Source organism: Carcharodon carcharias, chromosome 22 (genome assembly GCF_017639515.1).
Source record: "Carcharodon carcharias isolate sCarCar2 chromosome 22, sCarCar2.pri, whole genome shotgun sequence".
In the NCBI taxonomy this organism is placed as follows: Eukaryota; Metazoa; Chordata; class Chondrichthyes; order Lamniformes; family Lamnidae; genus Carcharodon; species Carcharodon carcharias.
The window spans coordinates 59,834,385-59,861,024 of NC_054488.1; the positions used below are offsets into that span (position 1 = coordinate 59,834,385).

At 40.0% G+C, this 26,640-nt stretch overlaps 1 protein-coding gene across 1 annotated transcript in view; it reads right to left on the reverse strand.

Annotated features, from left to right (window-relative positions):
* Nucleotides 1-4,058: 4,058 nt before the first annotated feature.
* suz12b (SUZ12 polycomb repressive complex 2 subunit b) overlaps nucleotides 4,059-26,640 on the reverse strand; it is a 45,518-nt gene continuing 22,936 nt past the window's right edge. The window contains exons 5-16 of the mRNA XM_041217330.1: nucleotides 26,254-26,303; nucleotides 21,404-21,489; nucleotides 19,166-19,397; nucleotides 17,653-17,755; nucleotides 16,112-16,217; nucleotides 15,586-15,763; nucleotides 10,989-11,077; nucleotides 10,080-10,223; nucleotides 8,962-9,119; nucleotides 7,703-7,901; nucleotides 6,885-6,964; nucleotides 4,059-5,002 (exon numbers count right to left, since the gene is read on the reverse strand). Coding sequence (XP_041073264.1) covers nucleotides 4,657-5,002; nucleotides 6,885-6,964; nucleotides 7,703-7,901; nucleotides 8,962-9,119; nucleotides 10,080-10,223; nucleotides 10,989-11,077; nucleotides 15,586-15,763; nucleotides 16,112-16,217; nucleotides 17,653-17,755; nucleotides 19,166-19,397; nucleotides 21,404-21,489; nucleotides 26,254-26,303 — 1,771 coding nt within the window. The 3' untranslated portion in view covers nucleotides 4,059-4,656. The remainder of the gene's footprint in view (nucleotides 5,003-6,884; nucleotides 6,965-7,702; nucleotides 7,902-8,961; nucleotides 9,120-10,079; nucleotides 10,224-10,988; nucleotides 11,078-15,585; nucleotides 15,764-16,111; nucleotides 16,218-17,652; nucleotides 17,756-19,165; nucleotides 19,398-21,403; nucleotides 21,490-26,253; nucleotides 26,304-26,640) is intronic.

Sequence of the window (26,640 nt, forward strand, 5' to 3'; positions counted from 1 at the left end):
AAGGGGTGTTAATGGTACCAGTGCGATGGGTGAAAAGCGAAATCTGAACTTCTATGCTAGCCTTTAGAATTCAGGAGACAACATCAGAATGGTCAAAATACAATGGCCCTAGGAGTAATACCAGCTTATGAATATCAAATCAAGGGGTACAGCTAATCTAGAATAATGCCAGCATTTAGAAAATATTTGAACAATTGGTGCCTTATCTCCCTAGAACAAAAAGTGGTTGAAGGCTACAAAACATTGAGGATAAGGGTGTTTACTTCCTCTGGCAAGTGGAGGGTAAATGCATTTACACTAGTTGCTAGAAATCAATATTTTTCCTCCCCGAAAATCAGAACGTGAGGAATGTTTTAACACCAAACTAGATACTGATGCTGAAGTCATCCTTTGATAGGGAATTAGCAAGCATTGAGAAAAGGACAGGAAACTGGGACTAAGAACTCCAGCTAAAAGAACTAGCACGTGAGATGAGCCAAATAGGCTTGTGCAACAGCTGGGATATTGCTGAGTATGGTAAGCAGATGGTTCAGGCTATCGTCCCACCACGCCGGCCGTGGAAATTAATTCAATAAAAATTTGGACAATTCAGGAGCTAGCAGAAACAAAAATTGCTCAAGTATTGTATTCAGCTGGTTCGCCAATGTGATTTGGTGGAGGGAACTTAATGTCCTCTTATGGCATTAAAATCTCTAGGGTCTAAGCAATCAATACAGAAGGGTAGATAAATGCAACCCATAGTGTTTTTTTTATTCTACATTATGCCTTTGCAAATCCCATTCACGTAATTCCATTTTCTCCATGAAACGACTATGGTGAGGTAGTTCTTCAGGTTGAGAAAACTTTAGAAGTTATGGTAGAAAAATTGAGACTAATGGGTTAGTAGATAAATTTGCTAATGGTCCATTCTTGTTTTACAAGATCCCACATTTGGCAATCTCAGCTAGTGACAGTAGAGCTGCCACTATTAGCCTCAGTGGCCAACGTTTAGCTGTTCCTTCCCACGCCCCATCACACTTCTAGTAACTATCTGAACATGGTACAGCTAGTGAGGAGAGGTATTATGTTCAATTATGCCAATTTCTGTGGCAAACAGGCTGGCATACAAGAATTACATGCAGAATAAAGATAGAGGGGGTAGGCAAAATTTAAATGCATTTCAATCACTCACTCACTCGCCCACCACCCAAGGACAGCAATGAAGCTCCAGCAACCAGACAGCTCCCATAAGATTTTCCTCGAGCCCCTCAATTCAGAGATGATCTGGTACCACCAGCCTGACCTCCTTTAGTGGCACATTTTATCTATAGATGGTTTGCACTTGCCTCACTTCTAACAAATGACCATAGCTGCTATTCAAATGCTACATGAGCATCTGAACACCTCTGCTCAAAACAGAGCATCTGGTTAGTTGCATAAATACAGCAACTCAAGCCGTCATTATCAAATCTATGCCTTTCCCTCGTCCTACAATGCCGCATACACTATCCATTGAGACGTCAATGTAATTGAGCTCATTCGCTGCCACTCACTCCTTCCAGGTTCCACTAAAAAACTACTTCACTTACAACTACCCCAAATAGGCAAGAAAATAAACCTAGTTCCAGTCAGTTTACAGCACCTTCCAGACAGTTACTGAGCAACGCAGGTCAGCAAGGTCCCAAGTTGAGATTTCTGGTCTGAGAGGGGTTTGTACATGGTAGCAGAATTGGAGATTTGGAGGTGGAAAGCCATCCTAGATCCAGCTCTTAATCACCATAGTCCATGTACATATATGTGGACATGAGAGGGGGCACAGTGAGCTACAAAGACAAGAGGAATAGCATCCATTTAAGAGAGGCAATGATGTTAGCTAGCCCCTGTGGAACCGCACCCCAGAAAGAGTGTGAAGGGACAGAAAAAAAATGGCTGCAGCAATATTAAATATGCCTGCACACAGCCACCCCCAACATGGGTTAAGACAGGTTAACATTTTCTACATTGTCCCTGATCATAGATGTCCAATTTTATGTCCATGCTTTTTATTCTGTAATTTGCAAGCACCAGAGTTAAAAAATGACATTTGTTTGTGATCCTGTAAACTTTTACATCAAGTTGACTGTCAGCTGCAAGAACCAAGCAAACACAAGTTATTCCCTTAACAAGCAATTAAAAAAAAATAAAGGGAGCACCAAATTGGACTACTCACACCTCCAATTGTTCAAGTAAAGCTTACTGATCCAGAGATTGGATAAGGATTTTAAAAACTATCACAACCTTTAAACTGTACAAACCGCCAGGAAGTGTTGTTGTATTAGAACTAGCGCACCAAAATAATTAAAAATTGTACTTCACAATGCTGAAAGGGAGCATCGTGTGAACTTGCAGTTATCAAAGAGGTGATGAGACAAACACTTGCTGCACTAAAGAGTCATTCCCTGGTGCTATCCTGAGCACAAGGAGCAGAAATCAAAGAGAAGGCAGTAAACTGAAGAAAATGGCTATACTTTTTTTTCCAAAATTCAGTAACAGCCTTGCTTAATTTCCTTTGATGACTTACTTGCAAAGCAGAATGTTCAAACCCACAATTTGACATCAGCATTGCTGCGCCATTTCAGGGTTACTCAAGCTCAGCTTCATTAAGGGGTTTTAAATCTCAATTTCTAAATTACCATTTTAATTTAAACATGTTTTTGCAAGGTTGGCAATTGCAGGCAATTTGAAGTAGGAAAATGACTTATTTTTATTTCTTTTTAAATAGAAAAACCCATTAACATTTCAATGACCAGTTTGGTTACAAAAGCTGACAGGAAAGTGCGGGTTTGTTTTTAAAAGGAAGTCAGTGTAAAATTTCATGAAATCCAAAATTTCCAGCGTTAATTCAAAATCTCGGGCTGTCAAATTGTGCAGACCATGCCAGCATGTGGCAGGAGAGTAAAATTACTTTGCTAAGATAGAGACATTAGCAGCAGGAAAACACACTACAGCACCCCAACCCAAAATACAAAAAATTCTAATTTACATGTGCACAGCATTAGCAGATCAAAGCCACAGACAAGATATGCACAGGCTAAACAGACACTCTTCAAGATAAAGAGAAGAACATGTTTAAAAAAGATTCACAGAAATGCATACTGTTACCGCTGCAAAAAAGTCAGTGACTTGAGTGGGATATAAAAAATCTGTAGCTCAAAGTAATATTGGTAAACAGAAGCCCCCTCCCCCTCATTTTAAATAAGTTTTTTTTAAAAAAGAAAAATACGCACACTTTATGGGAGTTTTAAAAATAAACATCCGAGATGATAATGTCACTCGGCCCACAGTGCTTACTGAGTTTAAAAACCTGCATCCCTGGTACTGCACCAGTAGTGAAGAATCGCTTTCCATTGGAAAAAAACTGTAAACATTTACATTACTCCAAAATGTGTTCTACTTGCACAAATGACTGTGCGCTCTAACATGGCAAAATACTGCGTATAATACATACCTTCCAGCCGTGTTTTTTTTTTTAAGTGTCTCCTGCAATAAATACCCTGTGTATTGATAACAGGAAAATAAAAAGTGTCTCAGAATACTGCATAAAGAGTGTAATAAGTATTCCTGGCCCAAGTCTTGCTGTGCATTTCCACCCCAACCCCTCTAGAATGACAGCACCACCAATGCTCAAGCTGACTACCCCACCCCATCCTCCCTTGTACATACTTTCACCAAAGTCTCTGTCAATAAGACAGTCTTAAAGATGTATTCAGAACAAAGGCATTGGTGAAACGCAACAAAAAATGTACAACCCCTCCTATGCCATTAAAAAAGAGCAGCAGTGCAGATGAAGCACATCAACCACATGTGCATGCAAATCTGACTAGACAACAAACAGAAAGCAACAAAATGAATGCACAGATCTGCCAGTAAGAACAGACACTAGCTATAAGAGAGGTGTGGGGAAAGAAAATAGACGTTTTATCTTGGAACAGGATATAAAGACACTTAAAAAAAAAAGTCCTTCCAAACAGGAACAGAGAAGTGCTCTCCTGTGTCAAAAGGAGATTAAGACCGTGAGATATACACACGCAAACTTCATCCACTATTTAAATTGCACTTTTTTTTAAAAAACAGAAGGTTTTGTTACACTCATGGTTTTATATAGCATACTTCATCTAAAGTACATGCTTTTTTCAAAAATGGAGAATGTAAAGTGAAACCCTATCCTTTTGAGGTTTCTTTGACAAAACTTTTCAGAAAGATTTTAAAACAATATATTTTTTTTAAACTGCCAATGTGGATGTTGAGAGAAAGATTTGGTTTTGTAGCCAAAATAAGTCTTCAAGAAAGAATGATTTCGCACAAAAAAACATTTGCAGCTAGCTGAACTGTGCTTGTTCAGTTTACTGTGGTAAATGCAATGTCTTTTTTAAATTGTACTCCATCCACTAAATTAATTCAACACCAACATTTACAAGAATAAAGAATCTTAATACAACACTGTTGTCTTGTTTCACTGTTACTGATTAACCCAGTGTCCACTTGGAGTTTCGGTAGATTTCAACGTTTATGGAACAATCTTGTTTTGCCCCTTCTCTCCTCAGTGACTATCCACTGTGTCCAGGTAGGGAAAGGGGCAGGATGACATGTGGGGCAAAAAAAGGGGGAGGGAGAAAAGACGGGGCGAATGATTTAGTTTCAGAGCTTGTGCCTTTTGCTCTGTTTGGTGACTCCTGAGGAGAGACTGTCAGTGCTTGAATTTCTGTCTCTCGTGCCTGTACCACTGTCTTCGCTGTTTGGCCGACTCTCGTCCGTGGGCTCCTGTCTCAGTTTTAAAGCAGAATAATCTCTTTGCAGCTTCTGTTGCAGCTCACTGAGCCTGGCCATTACTTTATCTATGGTGTTTAAATTAATTAAGTTGAAGTCGTGCATGCTAACTAAATGAAGCAGAAAGTTCCGACAGAGGTTTTTCTCAACTATTCTTGGTCCGCAAGTCTCTACGAAGAGCAGGCAGGATTGATGCATCTGATTGTCAGCAATGAACCTGCAGAGAGTAATGAAGAGTCTATTAATATATACTGCCTTACAGAACAGATAAGTTTCAATCCACACAATTGAATCTAGAGGTATAATTTCCAGCAGGGGTCAGTGCTTACTCCTCCTTCCTCACTCCAGGGACATGGAGTTTGACTATAACACTAAGTGCTGAGCTGGCTGATACTACGGACCAGGGATGGAACCTTGGACATTCTGGCTTTTATATAGAATACAAGGAGTGAATTTACTCAGTGGTCAGGGTGATGTTCAAACGCTCGTTGAAGTAGGTTAGTGCAACAGGCAAGTGGACTGTAGGCTAACAAAGTAGCAATCACAACTAAAGTGCCAGCTTAGCTTAGTTGGTAGCATTTTCATCTCAATTGGGCAGCAGTGGATTGAAACTATTCTGAGACCAGAGCAGGCAAGTTTGGGCTGATACCACAATGGAACATAGTCAGGTGTGTGGCCCTTTTGAGAAGACATTAAAATGAGACCCTGTTTGTTGTGAAGGGTCAATGGCTGTTACCAGCCCTGCATCACAACTCCAGGAGTGGAGTACAACATTCCTCCTTCAAACATTACTAACAGCAGATTCATCAACCAAGAAGAGCAAACTAAATACACATTAGATGGTTAATATTTATAGTTGCCTTCCTTTAGTTTATTGAACCAGGTGCACAAGTTAGACAGGAATATAAAAAATAGATTGCAAGAACTTTATACAAAAGGAGAGAAGCAAAAGTAAACATTGGTTCTTCAGAGGCAGAAACAGGAGAAATCATGGGGAACAAGGAAATGGTCCAGACAGTGAACAAATGTTTTGTGTCTGTCTTCACAGTAGAAATTAAATGGATATATGAGGGAAATAAAACTTGCAAGGCTTCAGAGATAGCGCAGGAAAATGGGGCTGACTGGATTGCACTACAGAGTTGGCATAGGCTCAATGGGCTTAATGTGCTGTATTGCAAATATGACAGATTATGTGCATTGTTTGACAGGCCACACACAGTTAAAGTCTACATAGGCTTTCTTGGCTGGCAATCACTTATTTCTGGTTCAGGAAAAATATTGCTTAAACATCTAATTCAAGTGCAGACTGTATTCTGTCAAATATAAAGGCCAATTTTGTACATAGGAAAAACCCACAAACATATGAGAAGACACCAGTTTAAGGTGCTTGGATAATGTTAGTTGAGAGGTGGATGCTGGTCCAAGATACAAAATGATCTCCCTGCTCTTAAATAAAATACAACATGATCTTTTACATCCACCCAAAAAATCCCATTTCAATACCACTCAACCACTCGTAATTCCTGTTACTCTTTGTTTACTTCTGACAGGAGGTGAGCTGACCAAAAACCCTCCAAGTAACTGGTTAATTTGCAAGGTAATTCACTACACCATAAAGTAGCTATATATGCTGTTGATAGAGCGATTCCTATTCCAATGCAGTTCATTTCCTCAGCCAGAATATCTCACATTGGGACATAGGAACTGCAGATATTCCCATTTAACAGGAGTATTTTCTACTTTATCCCTTTCCCTGCACACTCCTATAAATCAGGAATTGATCCAATTCCTCTTTGGAAACACTACCTCAGCTGAAACAAAGAAAAAGTTGGTTCCTCAAATTAATGGCTATGTGTGAAATGTTTAATCAAAAAGACCTGGGTTGCCACAAAACAAATTTCTATGTTGTCTGTTGAATTTATATTTTGAAAGTAAAAACAATGAAGTAATTCCATCTTTGGGTTTTTCAAACATTAAACAATTCAAGTTGCATCCAGATTAGTAGTGAATTCATTGCTGGCTTCAGAAATTATCATCCCAATACCATACCCTACAGCAAACAGACCAGCCAACGGAGTGTAAAAGGATCTACAAATTACCCGTGCTTCATAACGTGCAGGTTCCACAGTTTCATTACTTCTTTCTCTCCTTCATTAACATCAGTGAACTCATCGATTTGCTATGGTAAAAGAAAAAAAACAAAGCTCAAACACCAATTCAAAATTTTTTGCAAAGCCTGCCTGATGCCAAGATAACAAAAGTGTCCTTGGAAAATAAATGTTACAGTATAAATCAACACAAAATTGTACTGTGATACAATACCACTAAACTCATATTTAAGTCAGTATACTTTGGACAAAAACAGGTTTATATCGTAGAAGCCCATCAATTTCTTGCAGCGTCTCTTGCAGTAGCACCATAGACTATTAAGATCCCAGGTTCAATTTTCAGCCCATGCCAAGTGAGCTGAATTTAAATCACACAACTAGCTCCAATACTGCACAGGCACTGGAGAGATTTATCTGGAGCTTCTGCAGCTGTTATGTTAGACAATAAACCCTTCAGGGATGCTGAACAAGGGCAGGGCCAGTCCAAGTTGCAATTCTACCCCACTATCCCGAAACAAGACCAAATGTTCATGTGACACATAGATCAAGGTGTCAGCAACAGGCCAAACCCTCAACACCAGTCACCGCCTTTCAGAAAAAGTCGGGGAGGGGGGGGAATGGAAGAGAGAGAATAGAAATCAGCCTAGGTGGGGCAGAACAGATGTCATTTTCTTACCTGACATTCAATGAAAAACCAAAAAAAAACGTACATGTTTTTAAAACTCTCAATCTCAGTATGCCCCATACCCACCCCCAAATGTTACTTTTGTATGGCAGTGTGTTGATGGAGGAAAGTATTGAACACTAACTGTAATGGTCTTCTCTCTCAGCCACTCAGGGTCCTTTTCATCCTCACTGTCCACATCCATCTCCTGTGGTCTGAGGGGGAGACAAGTGTCACTGTGGAAATAAAGGCGATTGTGGCCACTAATGTAGGTCCGCTGTTGCTCCACTTCCCCATCTTCAGACTCCAAGAACTCAGAGAGACTGGGTTTAGTGCGTTTCGGCCTTAAATAAAAGTTAGAAAAGGGTTAGAATGGGCTGGTCTTGATGGACATCTTCCAATATGCACACAAATTAAAGGTTTTATACCCAGAGGAAGCACCTTTCTTTCCCAGGCCCAAAACATGCTTTAAGATATTCATAGACTTGCTTGTTTTTACTGTGACTAATACTTTCTGCCTCCTTCTCTTGAAGCTACCAACTCAAAACATTTCCAGAGGACTGGGGGCCAAATATAGCTCAGGTTTAGAGGGGCTAATCACTCCATCTCCTGATTGTGAGATCAATTAACTGCCCACTGAACCGGAGATCTTCTGTTCTGCATGACTTAAGGTTATACCAGGCAGTGTCTCCAAATAGGCCAATGAGAGCTTCAGAAGTGGCCTGTGGTAGCAGTCTGATGACACCACACTGGTGCACCCAAATGCCAGTGAAGGTTCACACTGACTCCCCAGAGCTCCCTTCTCAACTGGGCTGAAACAAGACAATGGGGACAGCATGTTCGACTCGGTTACTCAATTCTCAGGTCAATCCTGAACTCTTCAAGGTGGCCATGACACCTAAAATTCCACTTAGATTTCACTCCTTGTCATTTGATTACTCTCCAACTTAAAGCACTGGGATGATCACACCAGTGTTTGCCAGTAATTTACTAGGAAAATATTTGATTCCCCACCCTGAATTAGTTTACACCAGTGTGACTCAAGGGTCACTTACAGCCCAAAACCCAAACAGCAAGGCAACAGAATTTTACTGGAATTATATTTTTACACATTGTTTTGTCCCATTTCAGTTTTCTTAGCGCTGTTTACTTCATTGCTGGATAAACCTAAAAGGAGAACGCCAGACACAGTATGTTAATGGGGCCAGTGTATGCCACACATGCTCCATAGCATGTAACCAAGTCACTTAATGCCAATGGTCACATGGCAATGCGGTTCTCCAAGCAGTTGGTAAGATCAAATAAGAAATCAGCCCAATTATAAATCGCAAATATTTACTGCTGCACCTTTGTGGCAACTTGCATGCATCTCTTTGAACTAGGAGGGCACCTTTGTGTCATTACCTGCAGACTAAGATGTGAGTCACTGGCGTCCTTTTCACAGGACCATTGCGGCTAAAGGCAAACCCAGGCTGGGAGTGAATATCCTGAGGATTTCCTGCATACGAACCGTCATAACACTCATTGATGGATACGTCTATCCTAGCACCTTTAGGATGAGGCTAGAGAGAAATACCAAAAATTAAAAGTTCTATGAACCAGTGTTAGTCATGAAGAATTCTACAGAACAGTCAAGGTAAGCATTATAACACTAAGACAGAAGCAGGCTTCTGGAATAATGCACTGCTGTAAAATTAACCACATTCCATTTAACAATAAAAACAGAAAATGTTGGAAAAACTCAACAGCATCTGTGGAGAGAGAAACAGCTAATGCTTTGAGTCCACATGACTCTCCTTCAGGCTCTGAAGCCAAGCCACATAGAGATATTAGGATGACTGGGAGGAGCTTGGTCAAAGAGGTAGTTTTTAAGGATTGCCGTGAAAGGAGGAAAACAAGATAGAGAAATGTATGGAAGGTATTCCAGAGCTTGGGACATAGGCAACTGAAGGCATGGCCACCAATGGTGGAGCAATTATAATTGGGAACGCACCAGAGGGAAGGATTACAGAAGCACAATTATCTCAGATGGTTGTAGGCTGGAGGAGATTACAGAATTAGGGAGTGGCAAGGCCATAGAGGGATTTGAAAACAAGGATGAGAATTTTAAAGTCAAGATACTGCTTGACCAGGAGCCAACGTAGGTCAACGAGCAGAGTGGTAATAAGGGAATGAGACTTGCTTCAAAGACAGGGGCTGCATGCAGAGGTTTGGATGACTGCAAGTTTACAGGGGTGGGATGTAGGAAACCAACCAGGATTGCCTTGGAATAGTTGAGCCTAGAGAGTAACAAAAGCATGAATGAGTGTTTCAGCAGATGAGCTGAGGACAGGGGCAAAATTATGAAGGTGGGAATGTGGTCTTAGAGATAGCATGAATGAGGTTGTTAGCTCATCTTGGGATAAAATCCAAGACTGCGAACAAGGAAAAGAATAAATATTGCCAAGAGAAAGAACTGAGATCATGACTACTCTCAGATAGCTTCAAATTCCTTTAACGAGGCTCTAATAAAGATCACACACCACGTAATTGAAGATGAATCTGCTATGGCAAAGCTTGAGGTGTTTAAGCAGACTGTACAGCTTCCGACAGTTCAACGTGCACCAAGGACAGTGCAAGTCATCTCTGGCTTCAGTTTGCTGGCGTGTATTGTTGTTGTAAAGAAACTGCAAAAATAAACGCAAATAGTTAAAAGAAGCTGAAAGACATCTTTTGCTTTAAACCTGACTTGTCACACATCATGACTGACAAGATTCAATCCATCAGCTCGGTATCCAGGAGATACCAAACTGAAAAATCTAATGCTTTATAGCATTAATAAAATGGAAATTTATTTAACCTACCAAGCAGTTGCATAATTAATAAACTAATTGACTCCCATTTTTTCTTCACTGTAAATAAGACATGTCCTATTACAGTAGATAGAAAGCTCAAATAGTTGGATTTACCTAGCTACCTAGGCAGAAATCAATGCAAAATGAAAACTTAATTAAGTATGAACTGAATCAAATTGTAAGTAGACTCTGTCAGATCACAGCATGTGCTACAGGCCTACTGGTGAGCAGTTTTACATTCATCTGAGGGAGGATATCCTTTGAGATAAGCAGCCATTTCATGTTTGGTCTGGGAGCGAAGAATAAGGGGATTATGAAGGTAAGAGAGTAAGCTGGTTGTTAAGGGCAAGTCACCTCCAAGAGAGGTTGCATTGTATTGAAGCAGAATATTTGCAAACAATCTTAGTTCCTTGCATGATCTGTGTGAATTGATGTTATTGGCAGAACAAGGTTGAAGAATTATGCTACACGACAAGCACTCCTACTCCCCCATTCAGGATGCAACAGAGTGGATTATGGCCAAGCATTCAAACTCATCTGTGGCCCATATAGTACCCATTTCCCCAGCAAACCTGTGCATGACAAACACTACTGTACCTGATAAAATATCCTTAATTTCTGTCGTGGCTCCACTGAAACTTGCTCTTTTTTAGTTTGAAGTTCAGTTGTCAGAGAATCTTTTACAGCTGTGCATTTAAAAAAAAAGAAGTGTTCATTTGGAATTTCTCATTCACACTCCCCATGACTCACACTTGCTCTCACTGCTGATTCTGTCCCACATGCATCTGCTTGTTTCAAAAAGTAGGTTTATTTAAAAGTACTACTCCCAGTTGTTCTTCAGTGATAATGTTATCTAACAGTTCTTATGTCTCATCTTTGAGATGAGACAGCCTGCCTTCTCAGGTTGCTGTGACAGATCCTGTGACACTATTCGAAGAGCAGGAGCACTTTTTCCAGTATCCTGGCCAATATTGGCCCTTCAACCAACATCACTAAAACAGATGATCTGATTGTTTATTTCACTGCTGTTTCAGGGACATTGCTGTGCATAAAATGGCTGCTGTGTTTCCTATATCAGTCAATGAAACACTTTAAAAAAGTGTTTCATTGACTAAAGTGCTTTGGGACATCCTGAGATCATGAAAAGTGCAATATAAATGACAACTTATTCTTTGAGACCATTTACTAGAATGGTTCCAGGGATGGGGGATTTTAGTTACAAGGTTAGGGTTAATCGCTTTGCTTCAAGGAGAACAAGGGGAGATTTGGCAGAGTTGAAATAGAAATTAAATTAGTGCAGCAAATGGCATTTAGGTTAGGGCTAAAGCAGATTGTAGGGGTAAACTTTATTCCCAATTTAAAGCTATACCTGCCCCAAGAGTATTTGCTCTTTAAACTGGCTCTAATAAAAAAATGGGAGGGAGATTGGGTGAAAAATCAATACCCCCTGCCAATGGCCACAAATGCAACAAAATCCTTGACACAGCTCTTATAAATACAGCAGAGAGCTCTCTAAATTTTAGTCACTCAATGATCACACACACAAAATCCAATTGGAGAGAGGTCAATGAAAGAAAACATTCGCAGTAAAGCAAATGCACAGAACAGCAGTTTCACAAATGTTTGCCATTTGGACAATTATCCATTGATTTAAGTAAACCGCGGGGGAAAAGTCCAAAAATAGAAAATTGCAATTCAATACTTACTTTGAATTGGCTCAAGATCTAAATTTGAATTCACTCAAATTCAGAAATGAAAAAGCTTCAGAGCAAGTTGTTTACAATCAAGCACAAATAAACTGCAAGTGGGAATCAATAGTCAGGATGAAATACAACAGGAATTCTTGTACAGAACTTTCAGATTTCTGCTAGTTTTAGTTCTTGTGCGCGCGCGCACACACGAGAAACATGTCATAAAACAACAATGAAAAGTTTCAAGTTTCCCCCACATTATACTTCATCTGCCTTGTTGCTCACTCACTTAACTCAACCATATCCCTTTGAGCCTCTTTGCATCCTCCTTACAGCTTAATTCCCACCTAGTATTGCATCATCAGCGAACATCGGAACATAGGTTTTAGCAGCAGGAGTAGGAGGAGGCCATTCAGCCCTTTAAGCCTCTTCTGCCATTCATTAAGATCATGGCTGATCTGGTTGTGGTCTCAACTCCACTTTGCCACCTGCTTCCCATAGCTCTCAACTTCCTTGCCTATCAAAAATATGCTCAACTCTACCTTGAATAAACTTTGATACACTACTCTCAGTCGCTTTGTTCGTGTCATTAATATGGATTGTAAATAACTGAGGGTCCATCTTTGCAGGATTCCAATAGTTATAGCCTGCCAACTTGAAAATGCCCTTTATCCCTACTCTCTCCTGTCTGTTAACTAATCCTCCAATTCCAATATATCATCGCCAACTCCAAGGGCCCATATCTTGCATGTTAACGTTCTGTGTGGCACACACTTGAATGCCTTTTTAAAAAGTATATTACATTTACTGATTTGCCTTTATCTACCCTACTAGTAACATCCTCAAAAAAATGAGTAAATTCGTCAGACAATCTCCCTTTTGTCAAGCATGGCTGATACCACCATTATTTTCTAGGTGTATTGTTAAGACTTCCTTCAGATTTCAGCATTTTCCCCAATGGCTGGCGTCAGGCTAATTGGTTGTAGTTCCCCATTTTCTCTGTCCCCCTCCTTTCTTGAATAATGGTGTTACATTTGCTAGCTTTCAATCGACTGGGGCCGTTCTAGAATTTTGGGCATTTTGAAAAATCATAACCAGTGCACCCACCATCGCTGCAGCTCTCTTTCAGAACCCTCGGATGTAGGCTCAGGTCCTGGGGATATTACAGCTTTAGTCCCTTAAATTTCTCTGATACTTTTGCTCTGCTATCAGTTACCCTTAAGTTCTTCACTCTTATGATTGCCCTCTAGTTATGGTATGTAATTGTGTCTTAAAAGTCAGTCATTACAGTACAGGAGGCCATTCAGCCTATCAAGTCCATGCCAATTCTCTACAGAGCAATCCAGTCAGTCCCATTTCCCCATTCTATCGCTGTAGCCCTGCAAGTTTATTCCTCTTAAGGCCCATTCAATTCCTACTGTGAAACCAAATATTTGTTCACCATCTGCCATTTCCTCATTCCCCATGATAATTTCTCCCATCTCTGCCTCTAAGCAACATTTACTTTAGCTGCTCTCCTTTTCATATTTCTTTACAAATCAGTTTTATTTTCCTGACCAATTTGTACACCTGGTTCAATTAACTATAGTTTCCTTTCTTTAGAGTTAATTATTAACCAGTACAACACTAATGTGAATTTAGTTTGCTCTTCCTGGATCCCTGTGTACTTTGTCAAACAAACAGTGGAAGATACAACAGGCGATGCAAGCTGCAGGATCCTTTTGTGCACATTCATTCTTCAATCAATAGAATTGGCTGTACAGAATCTCAAGTCTGTAACTCCACAATGTAGCACTTCATGCAATCTGAACAAACTTGCCTACAATGCACATATTTAGTTTCAACCAGGTCAGAATTACATTTAATAATAATAATAAATCACTGTTGGTACATCTGATGCAAAGGTATGATCAAATTTGCATTTCCAATGGAAATACAATTAAAGCAGTAACAGGCAAGCTTCATCAAATTGAGGATGGACTATATTACATAGGCCAAGCTGATGAATTACATGTGTTCAATTTGACAAGATTGAAACAACGTGATTTGACAAGCACCGAGCATATACTCCTAAAGAAATTAATTCCCGTCTAAACATTTGAACTGTTAAACCAAACAATTCTGCAAGAGAAACCCTTTCTACTGCAATTCAAATTAGGCACGATTGTGCAAGCAAAGTATGCATTAATACCAAGCAGTTACACTTCAGTCTGTGCCTGCAGGAACTGTCAGTTTGGCTCGCTGGCAGTGGTCTCCCCACCACAGGCAAAATTATTGGTTCCAAACTCACTCCAGGACTTCACGTCATCCAGGCCGATACTTTGATTCAGTGCTCCCTCAATAATGTACTGAGATAATCTTTCAGGTAAGGCATTAATCTGAGGTCCTTTCTGCTCTCAGGTGAAAGTAAAGGTTTAAAAGCCAGGGCACGCTTCCCTGGTGTCCCGGCAAACATTTGCCCCTCAACCAACATCACCAAAAAGATCAACTGGACATTCGCCTCACTGCTATTTGTGAGCCATATTGTGCACACATTGGCCATGTTTTCCAACAATGATGCTTACAGCACTTAAAAATAACTCAGCAGTAGTGAAATCACAGACCAAGGACACCAAAGGTATCATATAAAATGCAAATTTTTCTTTACTAGATAGCAAACAGCAATTTTCTACACACATCCCATCTGCTAAATGCAAATGTCTGCTAAATGCAAAATTCCTTCATTTGTATTTCAGCTGAAGATGCACTGGATCACGCTTTTAAGGACAATTCGGTGTCTGATTATGCAGAATAACCCTGGGGGTGGGGGCACACAGGGAGTCTGAAACCACTTCCCCACCACAGAGAAATGCCTCCATTCACCATACCACAGACAACAGGGTACAGTAGCGTAGTGGGTACATTACTGGACTAGCAATGAGAACAATAGCTATTTGACAATCTGAATCAAATAGTTTTTTAAACTCTGGAAATAAATAAAAAGCTGGTATCAGTTAGGGTGCCCACAAAGCTGTTGGATTGTTTAAAAAAAAAACCCACCTAGCCCATTAATGCCCTTTAAGAAAACCTGCCATACTTACCTGCCCTGCATCCATGTGGCTCCAGTCTTACATAACATGGTTGACTTAATTGCCTTTGAAGTGGTCAAACGAGCCACTCAGTTGAATCAAATCGCCATAAGGCACCCAGCCACTACCTTCTCAGGACAACTACCAATGGCCAATAGGTACTAACCTGGTCAGTGATGCCCAAATCCTAAGCATAATTTTTATAAAATGTATTCATTCAGTGGTGAGGGAGCAAGTCCTTTCCTGCAGAGTATGAAAGAGAAACAAGAGTAGACTGTTCAGACTACCAGCTTGTTCCATCATTTGAATTGGACCACGATAAATCTATAACTCAATGGCCATTTACAGCTATATTACAGGATCGAAAATGAGACCTTTATGGACTGAAGATCAGTAAGTTTTGCAGCATGCCTTATGTTTGCTGGTGGCTCTTACCAAGGGTCTGTGCTGGTTTCACCGAGTTGAGCTTGGTCTCTGCAGCTGTGGTATCTGTATTGCGAGTTGCAAGAGGCTTAGCAACTGGTGCTGTGGATCTGTCCGCAGCATCTCCCGTCCATCGAAGGGTGAACTGGAGTGTAGGACCCTGAGAAAAGGTTTCAAAAGGAGGTAACCGCTGTAAAATATAAAGCAAGACACTAATTAGTGCAAAAACTTTTGAGACACTGTTGTTAACTTTCAAATTATTAACAAGCTGAGTTTTAGATATCAGAAAAGAAACCATGGGCAGATTTTTAACTTGCTGCCAGCATGTAAGTCGAGATGGTCAGCCAACAATGGAAATGGAAAAGAAAACAAGCAGCCGATATGAAATGCTAGTGTTACGTCTGTGTGACAAGTTGAAAATCTGACATTCAAGAGGCCGTCAGTCAGTCACAACAAATAGAGTTTTTGATTTACCTAGAACACACCAATTCAGCATTGCAACACGTGGAAGTGAAATGACATGGGGATTAATACATACCTTCCCATCCAGAATGGTTTCCCACGTTGCTCTTTTCTTGCTGACAGGGCATTCGTCCATTTCCTGCATGGCTACTTCATACTCCCCATCGAGGAGCTGCAGCCGCCTGTAAATCAACACTGTTAGATTCAGAGGACCACAACTAACTGCACAAAACCCAATTATGTAACAGTGACACCAGTGACCAGAGACATTGGTGAAGACAGAAAACTCCTTTCAACTAATTGGATTTTAAAATTCAAATAAGGCTGGGTGATGCAGCCAGCTAAAAATGTCTCGGACCCATGCTCAAATCAAACCCAATTCTCTACTGATGCAAAGCCATCATGAATAATTTCATGCAGAAGGGGGTGGGGGAAGAGAAATACTGTTCACCAGAATGCTCCCAAAACTCTACAGAGTTTGAGGCTCTCCAACCAGTTCCATACCCAGTGGAGGGACTACATTGTGCACAGGTGAAAAATGTCCCTCCTTGCAGCTATTCTTCATTGACCTTGCACTATACAGTAACAGATGCTCTGTTTTTAATAGCTCAGCAACTCAAGTGAATCTGCCAAAAATGAATGCCCTAGTACTGACACAAGCACTTTTGAATAATACGACATCAAAAGGGCAGATTTGCAATTACCAAACCTGAGAGCTATCTTCTCTACAAACAAAGATCACTACCTCAATGTGCAAGCACAGCCAAGGCTGATCCAGTGTTCACTCAGAAGTAATGCACACATTCCCAAAGGAGCTGTTAGACATCAGAAGCAGAAACCCTGACTGATTTCCCTCTCCCTGGCTCAGGGTTCAACCATTAGCCCTCTGGAGGTCAGCAAATTCAGCAGCATCCTGTACTTCTGCATTAAGTCCATCTGCAAGCTGGTAATGTTTAACTAGCTTAAGTAGAATTTCAACACTGCATGATGACTTCCCCAGCAGTTAAACGATGCTAATGGAGTTAAGTGGGCAACCATTCAGGGCCACTGCTAACCATTTGGTTAAGTGGAGGTGCTTATGGCCATTTTCTCTTCGCTAGTGAATAAATACCAACAGCTTGCTCTTCCTACATTTTACGCACAAGCTTGTTGTTCCAATATAGTCAAAAAAAAACTATCCTAGATCCTTATTTGAGTAACCTATTAGACAAGCAAGCACATACCTTTTTCAAACCTGATTAACTACTGTACATTCCAGCCTAGCCAGACCACCAGTTTGGAACAGAAGTTGGCCTTTATTGCGTACCAAAAGACAAAGCATACACAAAACAAGAGGCAGTTATCCAAACAAACTACAAAGGCCATTTGTTTCCTATCAACAACCTCTCTTCCCAAGGACAATCCCACAATGGGACAATCTGCCAAAGGAAATAGTCACAGCCCCATCACTTGGGATCAAGACCCGTCTTCAGATTATTTCCATTTATAAGTTTTCATATGCCTGGTTTAGCTTGCACTACCCTTATAAATGTGGAATACAGGTCTTAGTCTGCCATGCTGACACAACTGAAGCAGAATATGTATTACTCCATACTGACAGCTTGGCTGTGTTCTTACCTATTCTTATCAAAGACGGTCATCTGAGCTACAAAGGTTTTCTCCCCATCATCTTTGTGAGACGAATTTCGCTTTCGCCTACTAGGAAGCTCATCTGTTACTTCTAAAAACAAAAGTACTATATCAGGAGTGGTGATTTCAGTTATCATTCTGCCATTAAGATCATGATGTTATCAGAACAGCACACTGATGCATTAATTTCTAAGCACATGCACAACTGCAAACTTTCCAGAAACAGTGTAATCATACTCGGCAGTGTAGAAACTGAAATTGCATTAAATTACAATGCTGGCTGCAAACTCAAACCCATTTAGTTTGAAATATTGAACATGCTGTTTTGCAGGAATTTTTGTTGTTAATGGTTCCATGTGTGACACTTGCACCTTAGTAGGAGCCAGTTATAAACTAGTTCTCAAGAACTTAAAAATTACTGAACAATAGTTAAGACAGCCAGCAAGAATGTAACATATTTAGTAGACAATAACTGAGCAACAGTCTAAGCTATTTAATAAATCTAAGGCCAAGAAAAAAAGTAACAGACTTTAGGAAGGGAATATATAAAGGGGGAAAAGAGTCGCTGAAAAACTGACTGGCCAGTTTGATCATAGCAGTTTCCCTATTCCATTTTACACCCACTGCTGACTCCAGCACTGAATTACCAGAACAGAACTCGTAAACAAGAACACATGAAGTTCTTATTGCTGACAGTATCAAAAGGTGGTGGGAATATTGGTTTAAATGGGACTGATGAAATACAGAGTGTCAAATGAAAAAAAGTGCAGCAGCTCATAAGTGCTTAAATGTTAAGACAGACCGCACTGCAGAAAATACTATTAAACTAGGGCTTGTAACATTTAATTCAAGTGCTCTAAACCAATGCAAATTTCTTTACTAAACTTTGATTGCTGGCAACCTTGCCAAAAAACAAAGGTTTAAGCTGATTTCATGGAGGCACTCAAGTGTCAGCCTTAGCTCAGTGGTAGCATTCACATCTGAAGCAGAAGGTTGTACTTTCAATTTCTACCAAAAACATGTATTTCTCTCAAGACAACCAAAAAACAATTTTGGTCATTTATCTCCATTTGTTGGACCTTGCGCTGTGTGTAAACTGGCTGGCTTGTTTCCCTAAAATAGTGACTGCACTTCAAAAAATACTTCATTGGCTATGAAGGGCTGAGATAATTAAAGGGTCTCTATAAACACAAGATTTTTATTCTTTCACACATTGGAAACGTAAGGTGGCTTCAATAATGTAGTAAACTACAGCATTCTGAGAATTTGAAAGGAACATCTTGCTTTCCAAACAGTTCTTTCAACCAGGAATATTTGAGCTTCAAAACCAAGGCACTAACAATTTTTGCAGAAAAGATGACATTCAAACTTTATTAAATTAAATCTGAATAAGCAGAAGTTGCTGATGATTTAGTAAGACCAAAGTCTCAATGCTAATTATTTAGTCAAGTTTCACTTAGAATGAATACCCCATCCCAGCCTCATGATAAACCATACTTACCAATATTTTCATTAATTTCTCCATTGGTCAATCCATTCACCTCCCTCCTGCCTGGACGGGTCACTCTGAACAGCAATGAATAGGATTTTACCATATGGCTGTTGCTAGGCTCAAACTCATTGCTAGGGACTGCTAGGGAAGGGCAGTTGCCTGGTTTGGATTGGCTGCTGTCTGGGTTCAAAGGCACCTGCTTTTTACCTGTAGGCACTTGCTTGATGGGGCAACTAACATCCTTGAAAAGAAAATGAACAAGTTAGTGGACTATCTGCTCAAATTGCAACAATAGTTTAAAAAAGTAATTATAACAAACTTGGAAAGCTTAACTTTCAAACCAAATTAGAGCTGAGACAACAGCTGCTGAATGAAGTGATTTACTGCAGGCTACCGACCTTGGGTTCTGAAATCCCCAGTAATTGACATAGCATGGGCTGGGGGTGGGGAGGTCAACACAGAGGGGGGGGGGGGGGGCGGGCGAGAGAATTATCAACATATTCAAGCACATATTGGAAAAAGGAACAGTTATATCAGCCTGTGGCTAGTCAGATGGGCTTGGTTCTTAAAACGCAGTCAGTGAAACAGTTAGAAGCAAAATCTATTCAATATAGTGTTTACTGAGCCGGTCAAGTGATCGGTTAGAGGCAAGTGTCTAACACTTCTGTTGGGAGCTGGTGTAAAATGCAGGTTTATGACGTGAGTAGCTGGTGAATTTTTTTTTTTTTTTTTTTGTCCCGATCAGGGATTAGTGTTAAATTTATTTCTGATAAGTTGAGCTAATTAATAGAGGCCAGCAGGGCACGTCACAAAGACAAATACAAATCTTGCACCTTGCGGAAACTTCCTGGACAAACATGAGCAGGAAGTATGATCAGCTGGGTGAGCCTGAGCTCTGGGTTTTGGAGCTTAAGCAGCAGCTTACGTCATCACCGTGTATCAGCGAGGCTAAGAACTACATGGATGCCCCATTTCAGGAGGTGGTCACCCCACAGCTTAAAAGTGTGCGCAGAAAAGCAATGGGTGACCTTCAGACAATCAAAGAGGACCAGGCAGGTAGTACAGGAATTCCACAGGCATCATACTCTGTACTCAGCACTCAGTTTGGAGCCATCCAATTAGTCCCACGTCCGTGTTTTTCCCCCATGCCTCCATGTGACTCCAGACTCAGCAATTTGGTTGTCTCTTAACTACCTGCAAAAGAGCTCAGGCAAGCCACTTAGCTGTGTTCAAGGTGGCTCACTACTATCTTCAAGGGGATTTGGGGTTGGCCAATAAACAATGGCCTTGGCAACGTTGTCCATATCCCACAAACAAGTAATAGAAAACGGAGTGGAAAGTAGCACACTCAACATGTTCTTCAATACGAAAGGGGGAAAATCATCCAGTTTTCTTGTTCCTCATTTCAGCAACCCCCACTGAAAAATGCATTTGTAGTGACAATGGGTGAAGGCTGCTTTGGGCTCGGCGTCAATAATATTCTAAGTTCATACATGAACAAGTACCAGAGAGATACTGGCACCCATTAAGTGGTATCACAGTAAGAGTCAGTGCATTCAGCAAAAAAAGCAAGTGAGAAATAATGTTAGCGAAACAGCTTTGTCATTAGGATGAACAAATGGTTCATCTCAAACAGAAGAAAGCAGTCAAGTTTCAACTACACAATTATCTCAAGTCAATTCAAACAAATACCCTGGAACTATTAAAGCCACATGAACTAAACCAATTTTGTCTAAGCTTCATGGATAAAATTAGAAGAGAGACTGTAAAAATAGGTACTTTTTCCAACATATTATAGGTAAAGGTTGCAAAGATTTCACTTACTAAATCACAAGCTTTAGTTGCAATATGGACACATGATTCTTTTGGGCTATTAAAATCTAAATTAGATAGCCAGACAGAGTCTTGAAAAGGGTGGATATGGTTGCCAGATATAAAAACTCAAGCAGAGAATGTAAAGGCCAATTAAGTCAAAGATATTCCAGTACAATCCATTTTCTTATGGACTTTATCCAACTCATTTAATCCAGAGAGGAAACTTCCTCCCTAACCCATCAGAAAGTCAAATCAAGCAAAACATTACATTCATTTTATTTATCCTCAAGTAAACTTACTGAGTACCTCAGCAGGATTATTGGAGATTAAAAGCATGTAAGGCTGCCCCAGTTTTCACTAACCAATATACAATGAAACAAGCATCCCAGCTGACATTGCAGGTTAAGGTAATTAAATATTTGTATACTCTACCTTACGTTTTTTGTGACAGACTTTAACAAGTAGCACCTCCAGGGATACAGAGTTTTGTTCGTTCTCTGAGTTTTGAGATGGCTTTTCTATAAATAGATTCAAACAGTTAAGAGTTAAAAGTTCCAATTCATTAAGCTGCAATTTGAACTGAAAACTCAATTTCATCTAAATATGGTACTATTCTCAGTTACCTACAAAGAAAATGACTAAAAGTAGCTTAAGCTAGTTAAACGTACCAGTCAAGTTGAATTAATACATTGTTTTATGTTGTGCCACAGGTCAGGACACAAGGTTATACCTGCCATTCCACAGCAAACTCAATCTCTGCCAAGCTGTCAGAGGGTACCAAGTGGAAGGCTGGCACTTCCACACAAAAATTCAGGGCTAGTCACCTTGGTCACCCTCTTGCAACTCCTAGTTAAACTGAAGAGGGACATTGGCAAGTAACAAATTCCCTTGTATATCCCTTTATCCAGAGGATGGGAAGCCAGAAACTACTTTAGACTGTAACATGCTGACTACTCAGTGGCACGTCTGTCCCATTTAATGCTGAGCTACAAAAACAATGACACTACATTACAAACTGAATTCTTTCTTAAAGCTGGAAAGGTTCGAGTGTGGTTTATTATACTTTAGATTACATTTCCAGACCTTTGCAATTGCTGCAATGGGTTTAAACCAGCAGATATAAAGAATGGATTTATTCAGAGTGGAATGTGAGAAAAGCAGACAACATCCCCATCAGAAGCAAGGAAATGAAGGCCACATTTAATAATGCTATTGAGAACTAATTTCTATTTAGCACAACACTTTAGAGGAGAATTTGTCAAGTGCTTTTCCAGTGAGCATTTGAGCCAGGGATCAATAAAGACGTAGAGTACAATTGCAGGTTTGTACTTAATTAGCTTAATTACAGCAAAGTAACTGTAGGGGCATTAAGAATTTGCCCCAGTATCTGTAACAGGTCTGGTTAAGCTCCTGTTGGAAATTAATGGAGATCAAGGAAAGCTTAGGCTTGGTTAAGGCTCCCAAGTGTTTAACCTGTGGCAGCATTCTATCCAGTCTCAGACCTGAATAATGACAATTGGGTGAAGGAAGGAATAACTACCAGTAAATGAGTAAGCTCAGGTCACATTGGAACAGCACCTGATCAGGCAAATGGGGTATGTCATCATGCAAGCGGCCCAGCCCAGCACAAAAACAGTTGACTTCTCAACTGCAGCAATACAGTCGCATGATTAACTCTCCAGACAGGAAGTAAACCCCAACCTGTTTACTAATGCCTGATGTACTTTGATAAGGCTGAAAGAGGTTGTATACAGAATGTGTACCAGATTAATGATGATTTGAATTTTCATAGTAAACAATACATCACTGCTCTGCTGAGCTGGTTAAATGATCATGGGGAGCAAGCACCAGTCGTTAAAGGTCATAAAGTGACTGCCATGAGAAAAGACCACTCAACAACCAAATAAGAACTTACTCCTGCTCCTAATTCGTATGAGCTTAACTGGGTGCTGCGGAAGTTATCACTAAACTTATCCAGGGAAGTCTGATTAATATTTCTTCAATGCTCTCAAGTTTCTTAGCCTCTTGGCAGGGATCAACTCAGACACACCACCAGCTCCTGCGTGCTTGGATTCCCTGGATGTGAGATCAGAATCTGTGTTTACTGGAAACTTGTGACAAAAATGTGCATCCTATCACGATGGATCATCACCCTGCAAAGATACAAGGTCATCCAACATTGCCGTGGTTCTCAAAACAAGAATGCTGATACACTATTGCCCCAGGAATTAATGATGCAGTTTTGTTCTGCAGGAGCGTAACATCAAGGAAACTAAAACTCAATTAGTGAATGTGAAGGGGTGCGGGGGGACAAAAAGAGAAGGAACTGATGTGACAAGTATGATCCATTCTTGTCTGTTATCAGCTCCTTAGATTGTAGATAAAGCTGGATTTAACTCAGAAATCACATCTGGTTTAACTCAGTACAATGGCATTAACTGTTGTTCAGTTGGTCACTGGTCTGTTTTCCTGAGAAGATACCAGTGTTCTAAATACAAATAATTTGTTCAAATAGGTGCCCAACTGACAGCTTTTTCAGCTTAACAGATAATTTGAAATTCTGCTTGGCTGGTTATTGCTTTAGAGGGACTTAACACCCATCTCTTAAAATCCATGAATTTGATCTTCAATTTTAAAGAAAACTACTGCAATCTCTGAAGAGAATAAATTATGCATCCACTTAAAATGGATAGAACAAGGTACTGTCTAAATGGTGAAAAGCTAGAACCAGTACAAGTCCAAGTAGATGCACCAAAGTACCAAGAACAGGAATAGAAAAAACAAAAAAAAGGTTAACGCAATGCTGGCCTTTATATCTAGAGTACTACATTAGGAGGTAGAAGTCATGCTTCAGCTATATATAAAGTTCTGTTTAGAATATACCTGGAGTACTGAGAGCAGTTCTGGGCACCAGATATATTGGCCTTGGGGGAAGAGTTGCATAAATTTACTTGAATGACAAAAATTACCAGGTGGTTACAGAAACCACTGGAATTCAGAAGGTTAAGAGGTGATTTAAGATAGAAAGAAACAATGTCCACTGGTTGGGAAGTCTAGGGCTGGGAGGTATAGTCTAAAAATTAAAACCAAGTGCTTGAGTGAAATTCGAAAATAATTTCTGCACACAAAGGATGGTAGAAGTTTGTAACTTTCTTCTGCAAACAACAACTGATGCTAGATCTGATGCTAATTTTAAGATAGGGATAGATGGATTGTTAACCAAGGGTAAAAGAGATATGTAGCAAAGGCAGGTAATTGGAGTTAGATCGCAGGTCAGCCACAATCTCACTGTATAGCAGAACAGGCTCAAGGGGCTAAATGATCTACTTCTGTTCCCATGTTCCATTGTAGGCAAAAAGGGTCATACAATCAAAAAAATTGTTCACTAGAGTTGTACAACATTGATGAGGCGATATCAACATAATGACTAAATATATTTCAGCTATTATTCATTTGTCTATTTACTAGGCTCAAAATGTGAAATGAATTCCAAATAAAAAAGTTCGGTCACATCAAGCCTTAGACTGAAAAATCCTGCAGACTGATAAAATGGAGACAGGCAGAAGTAATTAAGGTTTTGAGAGAAATGAGAAACTAGTGATGCTAAAAATCCTTATTTTCTCATGCCTTTGTGTGAACCTCTTGCCTCTTCACTTCCCCGATCCACTGTGTCCTTTATATATCTTTGGATGCAAAAATCTTCACATAATGCAATGGTTTATTAAAGCTTTAGTGATTTAACGAATTATCCTCCAACCGTATAAAAAATATCTGACATCTTTTGTTCCAAGTGGCGCTACACACAATGTCAGAACCCACCTTTGCTCTTTACAGATACTGACCCATTTCATTTTGGTTATCCTGCACATGCTACACACATTACCTAGATATCAGGGCAAGTGATGCTCTACACTCTGCAAAACAAAGAGCAAGGGTAGAAGCACAGACATCAAAAAGAGCAATGAGTAAAAAGGGTAAAAGAACCCTAACACTCATCACAGTCAAATTCTGTCCACACCCAACATCCTTACATTCTGCAGAGGTAGTTGAATAGCTATCAGAAGGTGGCGGTGCTTATGCATTATCGCTCAGTCGGAATTGCTGTGGCAACATGCACTTTTTACATGTGGATTGTAGTCTGGAGCTATGGATCGTGATGGTAGAGGTTCCAACTCTATTTTCAGGAGGAATATTAACTAATTTCCCAACCCACATACACAGTGCACTTGCTCGCTGACCGCATGGGGGAAATTATCTGTTTCAACATTAAATACTAACTAGAAAACTTCCTTTGGCTAACTAACACTACCTTTGGTTGTTCACTTAGTTATTCATTCTACTCTTTGGTTTTGACCACTCTATTCTTTTGCCATCATTTTCCTGCAGATGTCCATGATACAGACACCAGGCACTTTGCCCAAACAGCCACCTTCCAGCTACAAACGCCTGCATATTCAACTGTGCATAGGTGAGCCTGACCCTGCGCTCTTTTCCTCAAACAACATTCACTTTCAGGGATCATGGGACAGTGATCAAGAACTGTAACCAGGGCTTAAAAAAAATTCCAGGAGCACCAAGACCAACACTACTCAAGATCTGGCTGAACTTATCACAAACCTCAGACCCTCACGGTCTACATGGCTCAACCACTCACTGCCTTTACCAAACAGTTGTGTAAACTTAATTAACCTGTCTTTTAATTAAGAATTGATCACCAACTTCCCTAAAAGAATACATGAACACTGGCACACTGAAAGACTGTTATTTAAGAAAATAAAAATCACCAAAACTGGCTCAAAATGGTACGGTAGAAAGGCTACCTCTAGACTGTACACAACAGGCTTGCTCAGTGATTAAAATCCTGAATTCCAGCCACGTGGCAAGTTCATGCTCCAAGATTACCAATCATGACGAGATCAAGAGATTCATGTACTGCCAGTGAGCTAACCAGATGAGGATTCAAATAGTGGGTGTGCTCTGCTTAATGCCATGAGTGGGACAGCCTTACAGCTATGCATCATATTTTCATTTGTCATACACTAAAGTTGGATAAACATTAACTTTAGCATGAAAATACTGATCAAAAGATTATATTCGTTCCAACTATGAACCAGCTCTCCTCCTCCATCCCATTACTGCTTCCACAAAACAGATTTACAGATGATGAGACATTATACAAAGACACAGTAGGTGGAATTGAGGGATTGTACATCATTATTATAGTGGGCAATAGCACTTAACAGCAACTTCCCTGTACCCAACAGTATAACCAACATACATACCATTTTTATGGAAGAAACCAGTAAATGTAAGTTGCAGATGAGCTGTCAAACTGGGGAAAAATTGAAAAAAATTAATTCCCTTGTAGCTCAGAAATGTTTGTACACAAACAGCAGCGCATTACCTAACACATCCAGTCAGTGCAATCCAACTTGCATGGTGATTAACCTTTGTAATAGCACCATCAACGGCTGGCTTTGCAACTCTTAACTTGATACTGACAGGTTCTGCTCCCACTCTACAAATTAAATTATAACAAATATACTTGGCAAGTATGAAAAATAGTTACACTTAATAGTCTAATAAGAATTCCAGATAAATTCCCAGTAAGTTTAATAGTCTCCATAAATTCATAGTAAGTTTAATAGTCTCCATCTACCCAATTTATA